General features: G+C 42.4%; 1 protein-coding gene across 1 annotated transcript in view; it reads right to left on the reverse strand.

Annotated features, from left to right (window-relative positions):
• The window catches only part of sos1 (son of sevenless homolog 1), a 249,486-nt gene that overhangs the window by 120,621 nt on the left and 115,082 nt on the right, over positions 1-13,783 (reverse strand). The window contains exon 9 of the mRNA XM_084319043.1: positions 8,237-8,364. Within this exon, the coding sequence (XP_084175169.1) occupies positions 8,237-8,364 (128 nt within the window). The remainder of the gene's footprint in view (positions 1-8,236; positions 8,365-13,783) is intronic.

The following is a 13,783-nucleotide window of genomic DNA, read 5'->3' on the forward strand; positions in this document are numbered from 1 at the left end:
ATTTTACAGCCCAAAATACAAAAAAGATCCAGGCGGAATAGGTAACAAAGGGTTGAAGAAATATTGTCTGAACTGTCAGATGCAAACTGGCTGTGTGACATAACCGAGCATCTCGCTCAATTGAATAAGAAGCTGTAGGGACGCAAACAAGTCCCACCCAAAACTTGACCAATATAGTTGTGAACTGAGACAACCCTTATTTTGTTATTTTTGAGTACAGTCACAGTTGTGTGTTCATGCAGACGCATAATAGCAATTTCATTACGAATTGAAAATGGGGGACCCTGATGTAAACAAGTCGAAAGTCTTTCTCTGGTCTGCATCCCCTTAACAATTGTGTGTATTGAGCTGTACTGTATTGTACCCATTCTGCAATCTGTTAATTAAAGTTAATTAAACTATCTCTCCATTAGTTGGATGTATGGCCTCTGCAAGGTTGTGTGCAGCCATTTGTTTTTGTAACATCTGCTACATCTGTCCCACGTGTTCTTTGCAGCTCAGTTGTTAGTTCTGCCCCTCTTGACTGTGACAAAAAGGTTTTGAACAAACTTAATGTCATAACTTGTATTTGATGATATTCTTCTTTGTTATTTACTTGAATGGTTTGATCATTGATTGATGGAGTAATATGGGGTTCTGATAAACTAAAATTATTTGTTAACATTACATCAGCTAACATATATTTTTACATCTATGCAAATGCATATGCAATATGTATAACTTGAATAAGTAATAAATACAGAAACAACATGTTTAACAATATGTAAATGAGTAGCTACATTTATTTTATAAATGTTATTACATTAACATTTATACGGTCTTTGGCCCTTTGAGGGCAACCATAATGCTGATGTGGCCCTCTGTGAAAATGAGTTTGACACCCCTGTCTTAGAAGATGCTTCTTTGCATTGTAAATGTGGTGGGAGGGCAGGACACCACAGCCAAATAGATTGTTTCTTCATACAGTGTTCCAGGGATCTGGTTTTCCTTTGGGGACACTTAAATAATTCAGTACTAAAAGATATATCACCATAGAGATGCATAGAGTGAACACTCCCTATCTTCTACACAATATAACCAAAGTGTCGCCACTGCTACCGCACCATTAGCAGCAAACTCAGAAAACTCCACCTGTTTTCTACCCAGAAGACACTGCTTCTTCCTCATTTGAGATTCAGTGGTGGTTGGAACCATAGATATACTATGGTTGGAACACAACATGTTCTGCATTACTGCCACTTAATGGAAAGAGTGATTGGGATCCGTGACCTCATTACAGAATAAATCAGAGCCTCTAGGTGGCGCTATACACATGAGAACAGTCAATCACCCCTACGCGTGTTGAGGTTCAAATCTATATCCCAAACTACATAGTGCAGCTTTAAATTGGCAGTTGTCAAAGTGGGACGACTAGGGGTCTTTGAGAAGGTTCCAGGTGGTATTTTGTTCTAGGTGGTGCAGTGGGCAAGGCGCTCACCACCAATGCAGGAGACGCTGGGTTCGAGCCCAGCTCTCCGCATTGCATTCAGCTTTGCTGGTCGTTCATACTAATACATTTGGCAGTAATAGGGGGTGGGAAGCTGATGGGTGGGGATTGGACGTTGTGGACAGTGACTCCTACAGGTCAGTTGGTGCGCCTGCGCAGTAGAATCAGGAAGCGACGGGGGCGGCGTCCCTCCAAAGCGCAGACCCCCGACGCTAAAAGATCGCGCTGTGCAGGTGAAAAGATGCGACGGCTGCTACCTCAAGTACCGGAGGGGACTCGTGCAATGTATGGCTTCATCCACATTACAGTCGGCTTGTGGGAGGCATGGCCAAACAGTGTTCAAGACAGGGGAGGGTAGAATTGGACGATACGAAAATTGGGATGGGAGAAAAATAGAAAATGGGAGAAAAAGTAGATAAAAAAAAGAGAAGGTTCCAGGTGGTCCCCAGCCAATTAATCTGACTATTGTTAAATTTTATTCAGGTTAGCCCAATACAATGCAATGTATAGGAAATGGTGGGCAACCAATATTGGCCATTTATTTTTTTATATCTGCATTGACCGATATCAAATTTCTATATCAGCCTGCTGACAGTACCGTCTTCCACAGGCTCTAGCAGGCTTTTTGATACTTATAATATCATATGAAACTAGAGATCCCAAGACATGTGTTGATAATCACTTCATGCTAGCTTACCCGAAAAGAGGCTAAATAGGACTCAAAAGTTCAGATATTTTGAAGCTGAAAAAACACAGCAATATTTTATATCAAATTCCAGTACAATTGAAATGTTAGCAACGATTTTGTGTCTCATTTGTTATCATCAAATCATTGTATTTTCTCAGATGCAAAAGAAAAATCATTATATCGTCCAACTGCTCTCTATGGGCCCTTCAGACTAAATAATAAGTATGCAGTAATAATATGGGGTTAATATCTCTTCATTTAGACCTAAGATGTATTGTTAGTGTCACAATACCAGATGCGCACATGGGAGTCGTCTCCTCCACATGGAGGCATGTCTCAAGATAGTCGTATTCAGACTTTAAACTTAAAGGGGACATGCATTATAAATGGCTTTTTTCTGTTAGCATGGTTTTATAGTAATACGGGTTAGTATCAATGGGTCTGTGTCTCTAATTACCATATTGACTCATCAGTCTAGTCTCGAGTTCACGAGATCCTCCCTCACTCAACTAAGCTGTTCTGATTTGATGGTTTTGCTGATGTTAATATAGCACTGATTTGCATAACTAACTAACTAACTAACTAACTAATAACTAATCTATGGTCGACAGCGACAGCAAACAGAGCGAGGCAGATAGTGTAACGCGACACTTCCTCAAACAGAGCGAGGCAGACAACGAGCGAGTGAGAGAGAGAGAGGGAGAGAGGGGAGAGAGAGAGAGATGGAGAGGGAGAGAGAGAGGGAGAGAGAGAGAGAGGCGCTTCTGTCGGGGAAACAACAGAAGCAGCAGTAGCACATACTCATTTACACACAACCTGGGCTGGACCTCACACGGGGAAGCAGCAGTAGCACATACTAATTTTCACACAACCTGGACCTCGCGGGGAAGCAGCAGTAGCACATACTCATTTACACAGTGCTTATGGGCGGAGCCAGGCCAACACAGCCTGAAATCCAAAGTGAGAAAAATTTGGCTTTTGAGTACTTGATTAGAAATATAAAACAATTAATTTTTTTAAATAAAAGCTTACAGATGTGTTCAATAGACTCACAGGAATTGTGTAAAGTTGCCCAAATAGTGCTAGGAATAGCAATGCATGTCCCCTTTAAGTTCATCCCGACTGTGTGATACAGGCTCCCGAGAAAAGGTGGAATAAGTCGAGACCATTTTCCATGTTGTGCGATTTGGTGCGATTATTTACGTGCATTCTAATGGAATTCATGATTATATAATCGAAATGTAGGCCTATTATTTAGGATCAGTGGCCTTGGTTAATGTTAATATTTGTTCTAATATTCTTAGCTTATTGGGTCTTTCATGATGCGGTTGATAATATAAAACTGTTACTAATTTTAACAGTGATGTTTACACCACAGTGTTCTATTTAAGATCTGCGGTCATTCACTTGTTAGTACAGCCTCATCCAGGATGGTCAGCTGTCATTCACTTGTTAGTACAAACTCATCCAGGATGATCAGCTATCATTCACTTGTTAGTACAGAGACTCATCCAGGATGATCTGCTGTCATTCACTTGTTAGTACAAACTCATCCAGGATGATCAGCTATCATTCACTTGTTAGTACAGAGACTCATCCAGGATGATCTGCTGTCATTCACTTGTTAGTACAAACTCATCCAGGATGATCAGCGGTCATTCACTTGTTAGTACAAACTCATCCAGGATGATCAGCGGTCATTCACTTGTTAGTACAAACTCATCCAGGATGATCAGGGGTCATTCACTTGTTAGTACAAACTCATCCAGGATGATCAGCGGTCATTCACTTGTTAGTACAGACTCAGGATGATCAGCAGTCATTCACTTGTTAGTACAGAGACTCATCCAGGATGATCTGCTGTCATTCACTTGTTAGTACAAACTCATCCAGGATGATCAGCTATCATTCACTTGTTAGTACAGAGACTCATCCAGGATGATCTGCTGTCATTCACTTGTTAGTACAGAGACTCATCCAGGATGATCAGCTGTCATTCACTTGTTAGTACAGACTCATCCAGGATGATCAGCTGTCATTCACTTGTTAGTAGAGACTCATCCAGGATAATCAGCTGTTGAGGTGTATCTGCGTTTTGTTCAGCCTGTCAGACTGCTTATATCAGATTGCTGACTGAATTGGAGTGGATGTTAATTAAATAATTTGCTTATAAAAGACATTGCCTACTGGTCTCTCACATATTCGACCTCAGTCGGTTGTATCCACATAAATAGCGTTCCATGACGAACGAACCACAGCGCATTGATCAAATCCGTTGCACACAAGTTTAAAACATTAGAAACACACATAAATACAGACATACAGATGAAAGATTAGCCTATTATCTCGACGCATCCGCTCTGCCTCTATTACGATGTCTGTCAACTGAAAGAAATCCGCTAGCCAGGCCGGCTCTTTACAATTCAAGGCAAGTGTGTTTTAAAGGGGATGAGGAGACGTATCGATTGAAAACACTATTGACCAAATGTCCCCAAGAAACAAACCTGGCAACCAGTAGGCGGGTGCTAGAACACATGCTATTTGCATATTTCTGTTGCGCTGCCCAATCAGATCAACACCTGCATAATGAAGGTGTGAATACAAACATCTTCTCCTGCTTATCTTTTGTATTAACGGTTAATCAACTCTTAAACCGCTGGACTCTGTCTATTATTCAGGCCTCAGATGGGTTACTGGTGACAGATATGATACCCACCACTGTATTGTATGGTATTTTCTTTTTTAAAGCCCATAATGGTAAATGTGCCCCTTGCATCCAACACTGTTGGAGCGGAATCTTGGAACCTATTCTACACGTTCAAATGACTGCTTGGTTCTTAAGGTTCCATGAGTTTGCTCTGAACTAGGAAAAACTTGTGTGTGTTGACTTGTAAACGTCTTAGCTGATTTTTCTTATTGTTTATTGTTATTTATTGTGCCTATATGTATGAAACTGCTGATAAACTGTGTCAGGACCACCTGGCATGACCACCCGCATTTCACTGTATGCCCTGGTATGTATGTGACAAATAAACCTCTTGATTCTTGATATAGGAACCAGTTTCTCAGGAACTTAGCATGTCTTTTTTTTACCATGCATATCTTGTGTCTTACCTATTTTATTTTTTCTATGCCTATTTTAATTATTATTATTATTATTGTATTTTGCACAATCAATGCGGGCATGACCACCCGCATTTCACTATATGCCCTGGTATGTATGTGACAAATAAACCTCTTGATTATTCTTGATTCTTATTTTATAAGCTCGTCATCACTGTAAATGAGGGTAACCTCGGTATCTTGGTTGAAATAAAGGTTTGAAATTCAATTAAGAAATCGGGCCATACATATAAATAATAAATATTGATCGACCACTAATGAGATTCTATTCTGATCACAGGTTTTTGTCACCGTTATCTCCCTAGCAACAGTAGGCGGTGGTGGAAGATCTACAGACCACTAAATCCTATCTTAAGGTAAAGATATTCTCAGATGGGAGGCACTGGGTCAACATCATTATGCCAGGGGGTCAACAGCCTGTATCACTGTGGGGGTCAATGTGGGGGTCAATGTGGGGTCGGTGACATGAAAAGGAGAACTACCAAGTGAAACAACAGACTCGGTACACTGGCATTGGAGACAAAGTCATCGTGAATTGAGTTTTACATTTTTCAGGGAGATTTTCATTAGTTAGTCTAGTAGACTTGTCTTGTAGACACGTTTATCTCCAAGTTGGAAACGTTTAGTGCTACATGCGTACTGTTGAGGGAGGTTATAAAGGTCAGTACAATGAAAAATAAAAACATTTCTAAGGAGATATCCAGACAGTGTTACTATGACAACACTTGGGGGGGGGGTAGAGACAGACAGGTTTCTAACAAAACATCTCAGCCAAGGATTTGTCACAATCAACACACACTACACTGGTGCCATTACATTTCTGAGCAGGCAAGGCCAGGATTTAGTTTTTGTTATCATTATTTTCTTATTGTATCTATTTATTTATTAGCTGAAGCAGAGGTTATATAATCAACTGAGAGAGGCTTGATACGCTTGGAAGTGAGAGTGAATCAGGTTAGATTGGAGACACTATCTGAATCAGGTCGCTAGCAAACAACCACAGGGAAGAGAGGCTTCTTACTTTTTGCTTTTGCAAACAAACGACAGCCGTCAGCACTCCAGAGAGGAGGTGGTGGTCTTCATAGCAGCACCACAAAGTAGACCGACACTATGGAGAGGAGGTGGTGGTCTTCATAGCAGCACCACAAAGTAGACCGACACTATGGAGCTGAGCATGGCACCTCTGAAGGGCAAAGCAGCAAGACTAGACTGAAAAACAAGTCGTATAACCTATAACCATACAAACAGAAATAAATGTTTAAAAATAATAAACTAGATACTGTAGATAGTATACACAAGCAACTCAAATCTACTCTGTAGAATGGCCTGCATTCCTAGGACATGTCATCATATGAATTTTGAGACATTATTAATGTGTGAAGTAAATATAATTTAGCGGCAGACATTGGGAGTGAGAGGGGGCGGGGTCTTGCAATACAGACTCTGGCTGCTAATTCTGAGTAGCTCAATTAATCTCACACAAGGGAGCAAAGCTGATACTGTGGAAACAAGAGCTTCTGGATTGTTTTCTCTATGTACAAAAGGCAGGACACTGTACCAAAAATACACAGTTCCCAAAATGAATCCCTGAGGTTCTCCAACACACTAAATATTTTACTATACTGTCCATTCAAATCATCCATTTATGTCAATAACTGTCTTCAAGAGGGTGGACAAAACACATACCGTAGAATAAGCCATCCTTTCCCCATGAAAGAACACCAAAGACCAAAACGGACCATGTACAGCAAAAAAAATAAAAAATAAAAATAACAACTTTGAGTTTTATCGCCTACGTCCTCATATTCGATGCTCTTGAATTCCACACAGGCAATGCACCGGCAACTATGGGAAAAACACCCAAAGAAACAAACAAAAAACAAAACAAAAAACAAAACAAAACCTCTTTCTTCAGGTGATATAAGGAAACAGAACCGGGATGCTGAAGTCCAACACTCAAAAGGCGATTCAGTTTTTTTTTCTTTCTCTCAGCTTTTTTTTTTCTTTTTCTCAAAGCAGGGAACAATAATACCAGTACAGGACGGCCCAATTCCTGACGCAACTTCCCTCTAATAACACAGTGCTGAGCCCCCCCCCCCCCCCAACAAGTCTATTTTGGGTCCAGAGGAAAAGTAAGCTTTTTCAGGGTGGGGTGTTCAGGGAGGATGGGAGGAGTGCTCAACACTGGTGGTGGGATTAATGTGAGTGTGTGTGTGTAACCTCTTATTGTTCCTGTGTGCCTTTGACACAGCCTGTGTTTACGTTTCAATGTCTGGGCACAAGATTATATGGAGGTGTGTGCACAAATGGTCATACAACGTTGTGGAATGTGTGTGTGTTTTAGACTGCGGCTACATTGATCCGTCGCAACTGTCCATCTACGTCTGTTTTTATGTTCATTTTCAATGAGGAGTCTCCGTTTGTCGGACAGGGGTCGATGCCGTGTCTGTCTCTCTGCCAAATTTGTGTTTGTTTTAACGGACAGAAAAGTTCAGAGAGGGTGAACTTTTGGAAAATATGGATAGTTATACCATCCGCAGAGCTGTTGTTTCTGCAAAGGCACGATTACTTTAGGTTCTAATTGAAAAATAAACAAATGGGATAGTAATACCTTCAGTCAAATGTCTATTTGTTCAGTGACAGGTCAATGTAGCTGCAGCCTTATTCTCGTGTGTGATCTAATGTGGGCGAAAGACACAGAACATGTTCTGATTCAAATGTTTTCAGTGTTGAAGCTTCATTATGTGCCTAGTCATGTGTGTGCGGTCAGCTTGGGGCCGAGCGCTGGGGGGGTGTGGGGCCTTGACCAGGGGGGTGGGGCCTACCTACCTCAGCCTCCTCTTGGCCAGGCTAGTCATGTGTGTGCAGTCAGCTTGAGGCCTACCTCAGCCTCCTCTTGGCCAGGCTAGTCATGTGTGTGCGGTCAGCTTGAGACCTACCTCAGCCTCCTCTTGGCCAGGCTCCGTGAGCAGATCCGCTCCATGCTGCTCTGCAGGTTCAGCAGGGCTGTGATGGCCTGCTTCAGGCACTCCTTGTCCTCCTCGTCCTCGCTCTTCTCCTCCAGCTGCTGTGGGACAGGGGAAAGGAGGCACTCTGTGACTAGTGTTGTAGTCTAGTCACTACATCTCGAGTCAGAGTCAAGTCTAGAGTCCCCAGTGTTCAAGTCCGAGTCGAGTCACCAAAGAAGAGCCCGAGTCGAGTCCCCATTACCCTAGTCCAAGTCATCAAGGTTGAGTCCACTCCACTCAGTCAAAGAGCTGACGTACAAATAAAAAAAGGACTACATTAAACATAAATGACACAGCGGTCACCATTTCAAAGAGTTTATTTACTTTGTGACACAATAGCCAAACAAATGCACTAGCCATCAATATATTATGCCAAATGATTAGGGCCTATTACAAATACATTTTTTGTATTTATCAATTAACAAGTCAGAGTCCTCGTCTGCACTTTCCGAGTCCGAATGCAGTCAATGCTTGAGTCCAAGTCCAAGTCTTCAAATCTATACAAAGGCTAACCCTAAATAATATTTCAGACTGCCAAATCTATACAAAGACTAACCCTAAATAACATTTCAGACTGCCAAATCTATACAAATACTAACTCTAAATAACATTTCAGACTGCCAAATATATACAAAGAATAACCCTAACAGTAAATAACATTTCAGACTGCCAAATCTATACAAAGACTAACCGTAAATTACATTTCAGACTGCACAATCTATACACAGACTAACCCTACTGTAACTGAGGGGTACAATTCCCTGACTGTATTGAGAGTATGGTATTATTAAACCACTACTTAGTTATGTACTTTAATTACTGGCCATACAGTACACGGTATATCTGGTGAACACCCACACAAGAATACGGCTTAACAAAGAAAGTTATATTTAGAAGTATTTATTATCAGACAATAGGTTACAATATTGAGAATTATGAATTGCGCTTATATGGCGAAGAACACTTAAGTAGGTCAAGAGCGTAAGTCCATGAGCATATTAAGATGGGTATAATTGACACCACCTGTAGCATAAGAATTACATAAGGCACACTCGTAGTCAGCTGGAGATACTAGGGGGGGGTTCCCTCCGGTTGTAAGCCAGCAGGGGAGAGGAATGTTCGGGAGCAAAAGTCTGGATCAACGAGGAATCAATAAGCTCCAGCTACGGGAGTCGGTACATATACTCCCCTCGATCGGCAGACAAAAGCAGCAGCTATAATCCAGTATGCGCGACAGCATGGATGAAAGCCAGCCAGCCTCTTCCTAGAGACGGGCTCGAGTGATGCTCCTCACGGGTAGATCCCACACAGCAGTGGGGTAGACGGTTCTCTGCTCCAGCAGCCACAGTACCAAAAGCAATATAATCCAGCCGGAAAAGGCTCTGCATTCGCCGGTGTAGATTCTCCTGTGCACTATACTTCACATTAACTAGGTCGAACTTGACGTTATTTCACTAAACTCTGACACTTTTACTATCCTATTCGCACGCGGTTCTAAGTGCTCTATTTAGACGCAAAGTTGCTCACTTCACTTGGTCGTTGACTCGTGGTGAAGGCTTCAACGTTAATGAACTCAACTAGACGTTACTTTGAACGAATGATGAACTGAATGAACTGATACTTTGAACGAAGTGCTGCTGTTTCCACCTGCGCCGTATTTATACGTAAAGTGAATTATCTAGTGCCAACCTCAGTTCTGTCTCGTATTACTGCGCAAACCTGGACATGTTGAGACAAGCCTTGGCGGTGGCTTTGAACTCGCCATTGGGGGTATGGTCGTTGGCGCCTAGGGGTCGCTGTCCAATAGGAGAACGAATATTATGGTCTGGCTTGTACCTAGGTAAAGGGATATTCCGTGTATATATACAAAGAATATACAAGGGATATCAAACGATATACAAATATTATACATGGGATCTCAAGTAATAAATATATATATTCGGTTTAATCTGACCCTTTGTAACACCTACTGTAACCCTAAATTACATTTCAGACTGCCATATCTATACAAAGACTAACCCTAAGTAACATTTCAGACTGCCAAATATATACAAAGACTAACCGTAAATTACATTTCAGACTGCAAAATCTATACACAGACTAACCCTAACCCTAAATTACATTTCAGACTGCCATATCTATACAAAGACTAACCCTAGTAAGTAACATTTCAGACCAATCTGTTTCTGGTAAGTGCAGAGCAGTGGGGGAGGGAGGGATGGGGGGATGGGGTGGGTATGAAGGGAAGGAACAGAGGGGATCATGACAAGTTAAGGCCGAACACATGAGCCAGATTAGATTAGGGGCTGTGGAGAGAACAACGTCTACCCCCCCCCCCCCCCCCGGTCCAAACACACACCATCTCATCCACCTTCTGAAGCTGCGTTCCATCGTAATGTTCTTTGTAGGGACTGCAATATCTGCTGTGTTCCATCGTAATGTTCTTTGTAGAGACTGCAATATCTGCTGTGTTCCATCGTAATGTTCTTTGTAGGGACTGCAATATCTGCTGTGTTCCATTGTAATGTTCTTTGTAGGGACTGCAATATCTGCTGTGTTCCATCGTAATGTTCTTTGTAGGGGCTGCAATATCTGCTGTGTTCCATCGTAATGTTCTTTGTAGGGACTGCAATATCTGCTGTGTTCCATCGTAATGTTCTTTGTAGGGACTGCAATATCTGCTGTGTTCCATCGTAATGTTCTTTGTAGAGACTGCAATATCTGCTGTGTTCCGTCGTAATGTTCTTTGTAGGGACTGCAATATCTGCTGTGTTCCATCGTAATGTTCTTTGTAGGGACTGCAATATCTGCTGTGTTCCATCGTAATGTTCTTTGTAGAGGCTGCAGTATCTGCTGTGTTCCATCGTAATGTTCTTTGTAGGGGCTGCAATATCTGCTGTGTTCCATCGTAATGTTCTTTGTAGGGGCTGCAATATTTGCTATGTTCCATCTTAACGTTCTCTGTAGGGGCTGCAATATCGGCTGTGTTCCATCGTAATGTTCTCTTTAGGGGCTGCAATATCTGCTCATGTTTTCATTGACGCTTATTACGTTACCATTGACTGAAGGAAGGCTCGTTGTCTTGTCAATGTAACATAATAATGAGACGGTAGCCAAAGTAACCAACCAAAAGATATTTAATTAATAGTTACCATGGTTTTTGTAATCAGAAAGTAACATAAAATAATGACAAACAAAACACGGAACTGTACAGACAGGATCAGCAGCTCACACAGGGAAGGACAGGACAGTTATACACGAGGGGATGACGAGACAAGACACACCTGGGTTGATTGCAAATGGATACACCTGGGAGGGAAACGATAAGGACTACAAGACCAAAACAGGGAACTACAACTAGACATAACACATCACACACTGGGAACACCTGATCAGGGTACAAACATAAGGGTTAACCCCCCACACGTAACAGTGCTAAATGTGGTAAACAAATGGCCTTGGCAGAGGCGTGAGAAACACATTGTCTCCCGTATATGATACATAATGCAGACCAGTGTAAGATAACAGTGTTTCTAGCCTTTAATCATTTAATCCACTCGTCACCTGCTGCTCCGTGACTGGCCTCCGCGTTGTGTCATTTTACTTGGATATCTCATTAGCTGTCTCACACTGTATCAACCCGTTAGTACATCCGTAGTCAGAAGAAACGACACTGCAACGTGATCTCTTTCCTGATGTTTATTTTCATAAACATAGCTTCGTACGAGATGTAATCCATTCTGTAATGTCCTTGAACAGTCTTTGAAGAAATTAAATTCATTATTCTCCACCGTCTCTTCTCTCATTAGTCCAATGGTTCTGAGGCCTTGTCGTAGCCAACAACCATTCACTGTTAGCCGAAGCTAGCGATGATGTGGCACTTCCCCTCCCCCACCCAGCGAGGGTGAGGAGGGATTTCAAAGTCTCTGATCAGCGTGTCTGCTCGATTCCACGTCGTGTCTTAATCTAACTTACCCTGGAATGAACTCACATCTCATAACGTCTCCCCCTAGCAACGGGCCCGCCCCCTCTTCTCGTTACTACGTGACACGCTACCATGGCAACGGCTGGTCACCTTTAACACACTAAGGCTGCGGTTACACTAGGGCCGATTTCGTTTTCAGTTTTGTTTTTCAGAACGCTACGTAATGGCAGGCAAGTTAGACATCGTTTTGTCTCCTGACCACAGAGTGATGTATATAGTTCAAGTTTCTTTAATAGTTGTCATACAGAAGTACAGAATACTTTTATACAAAATGCTTCTTACTGTTACGCTCCAGAGACTGTGCAAGACAAGATAAGTATGAAATAAAATAACATAGTATAGCATGTAAATTAGAAGTAAAAAAATTAGGTCACAGTGTTCAATATAGACATATGTACAATGTTCGATGCAGAGTAGACGTAACTGAGTTACCATATAATATACAATACTGTGTAGTGTACTAATATACAATACTATATAGTGCAAGGCAGAATAGGATGAGGTGCAATTTAGGTACAATTTACAGTAGGTGTACGAGTTGTAGTGCAAATCCTTTATCAATAAATATAAAGTGTGTTTGTGTGATCTAAAGTGTGGAGAGTGGGTGCTGCAGTGTGTTGTTTGTTTAAGTGAGTGTGTGCGTGTAGGTGTGTGTGCTGTGAGCATTTGATGGTTGTTGCATAGTGTTTATTGTTCGTTTAGCAGCCTGATGGCCTGGGGATAGAAGCTTCTTCTGAGTCTTTCTGTGCTCGCCTTAAGACTCCGGTATCGCTTGCCTGACCGCAGCAGTTCAAAGAGGCAGTTGTTCGGGTGGCTCGAGTCCTTAATAATTCTCTTAGCCTTCCCCTTGCACCGCTTGTTGTAAATGTTCTGGAGGGTGGGAAGCCCCCCTCCAATTGTGCGTTCGGCTGAACGTGTCACTCTTTGTAGTCTGCTACGGTCTTGTGCAGTGCTATTCCCAAACCAGGAGGTGATGTTGCCAGTCAGGATGCTCTCTATTGTACATGAGTAGAAGTTCCTAAGGATCTTCTGACTGACTTGGAACATCCTTAGGCGCCTGAGGAAGTAGAGGCGTTGTCGTGCCTTCTTCACAACACTGTCAATGTGTGTGGTCCATGTCAAATCCTCGGATATGTGGGCTCCGAGGTACTTGAAACTGTTCACTCTCTCAACCGGTGCCCCGTCGATGCTGAGGGGGCTGTAGTCCTTGACCCCCGACCTCCTGAAGTCCACAATCATCTCTTTTGTTTTGCTGACGTTCAGGGAGAGGCAGTTCTCCTGACACCACTATGACAGGTTCTCTACCTCTTCCAGGTAGGCCCTTTCGTCGTTGGCAGAGATCAGGCCCACCACTACTGTGTCATCAGCAAATTTGATGATGGTGTTGTTGTTCCGCTGTGCTACGCAGTCATGTGTGTACAGGGAGTAGAGGAGGGGGCTCAGAACACAGCCCTGGGGGGCCCCTATGTTGAGCGTGATGGATGAGGAGGTGC

This window comes from Notolepis coatsorum, assembly GCF_963971535.1.
Source record: "Notolepis coatsorum genome assembly, chromosome: 7".
Taxonomy (NCBI): Eukaryota; Metazoa; Chordata; class Actinopteri; order Aulopiformes; family Paralepididae; genus Notolepis; species Notolepis coatsorum.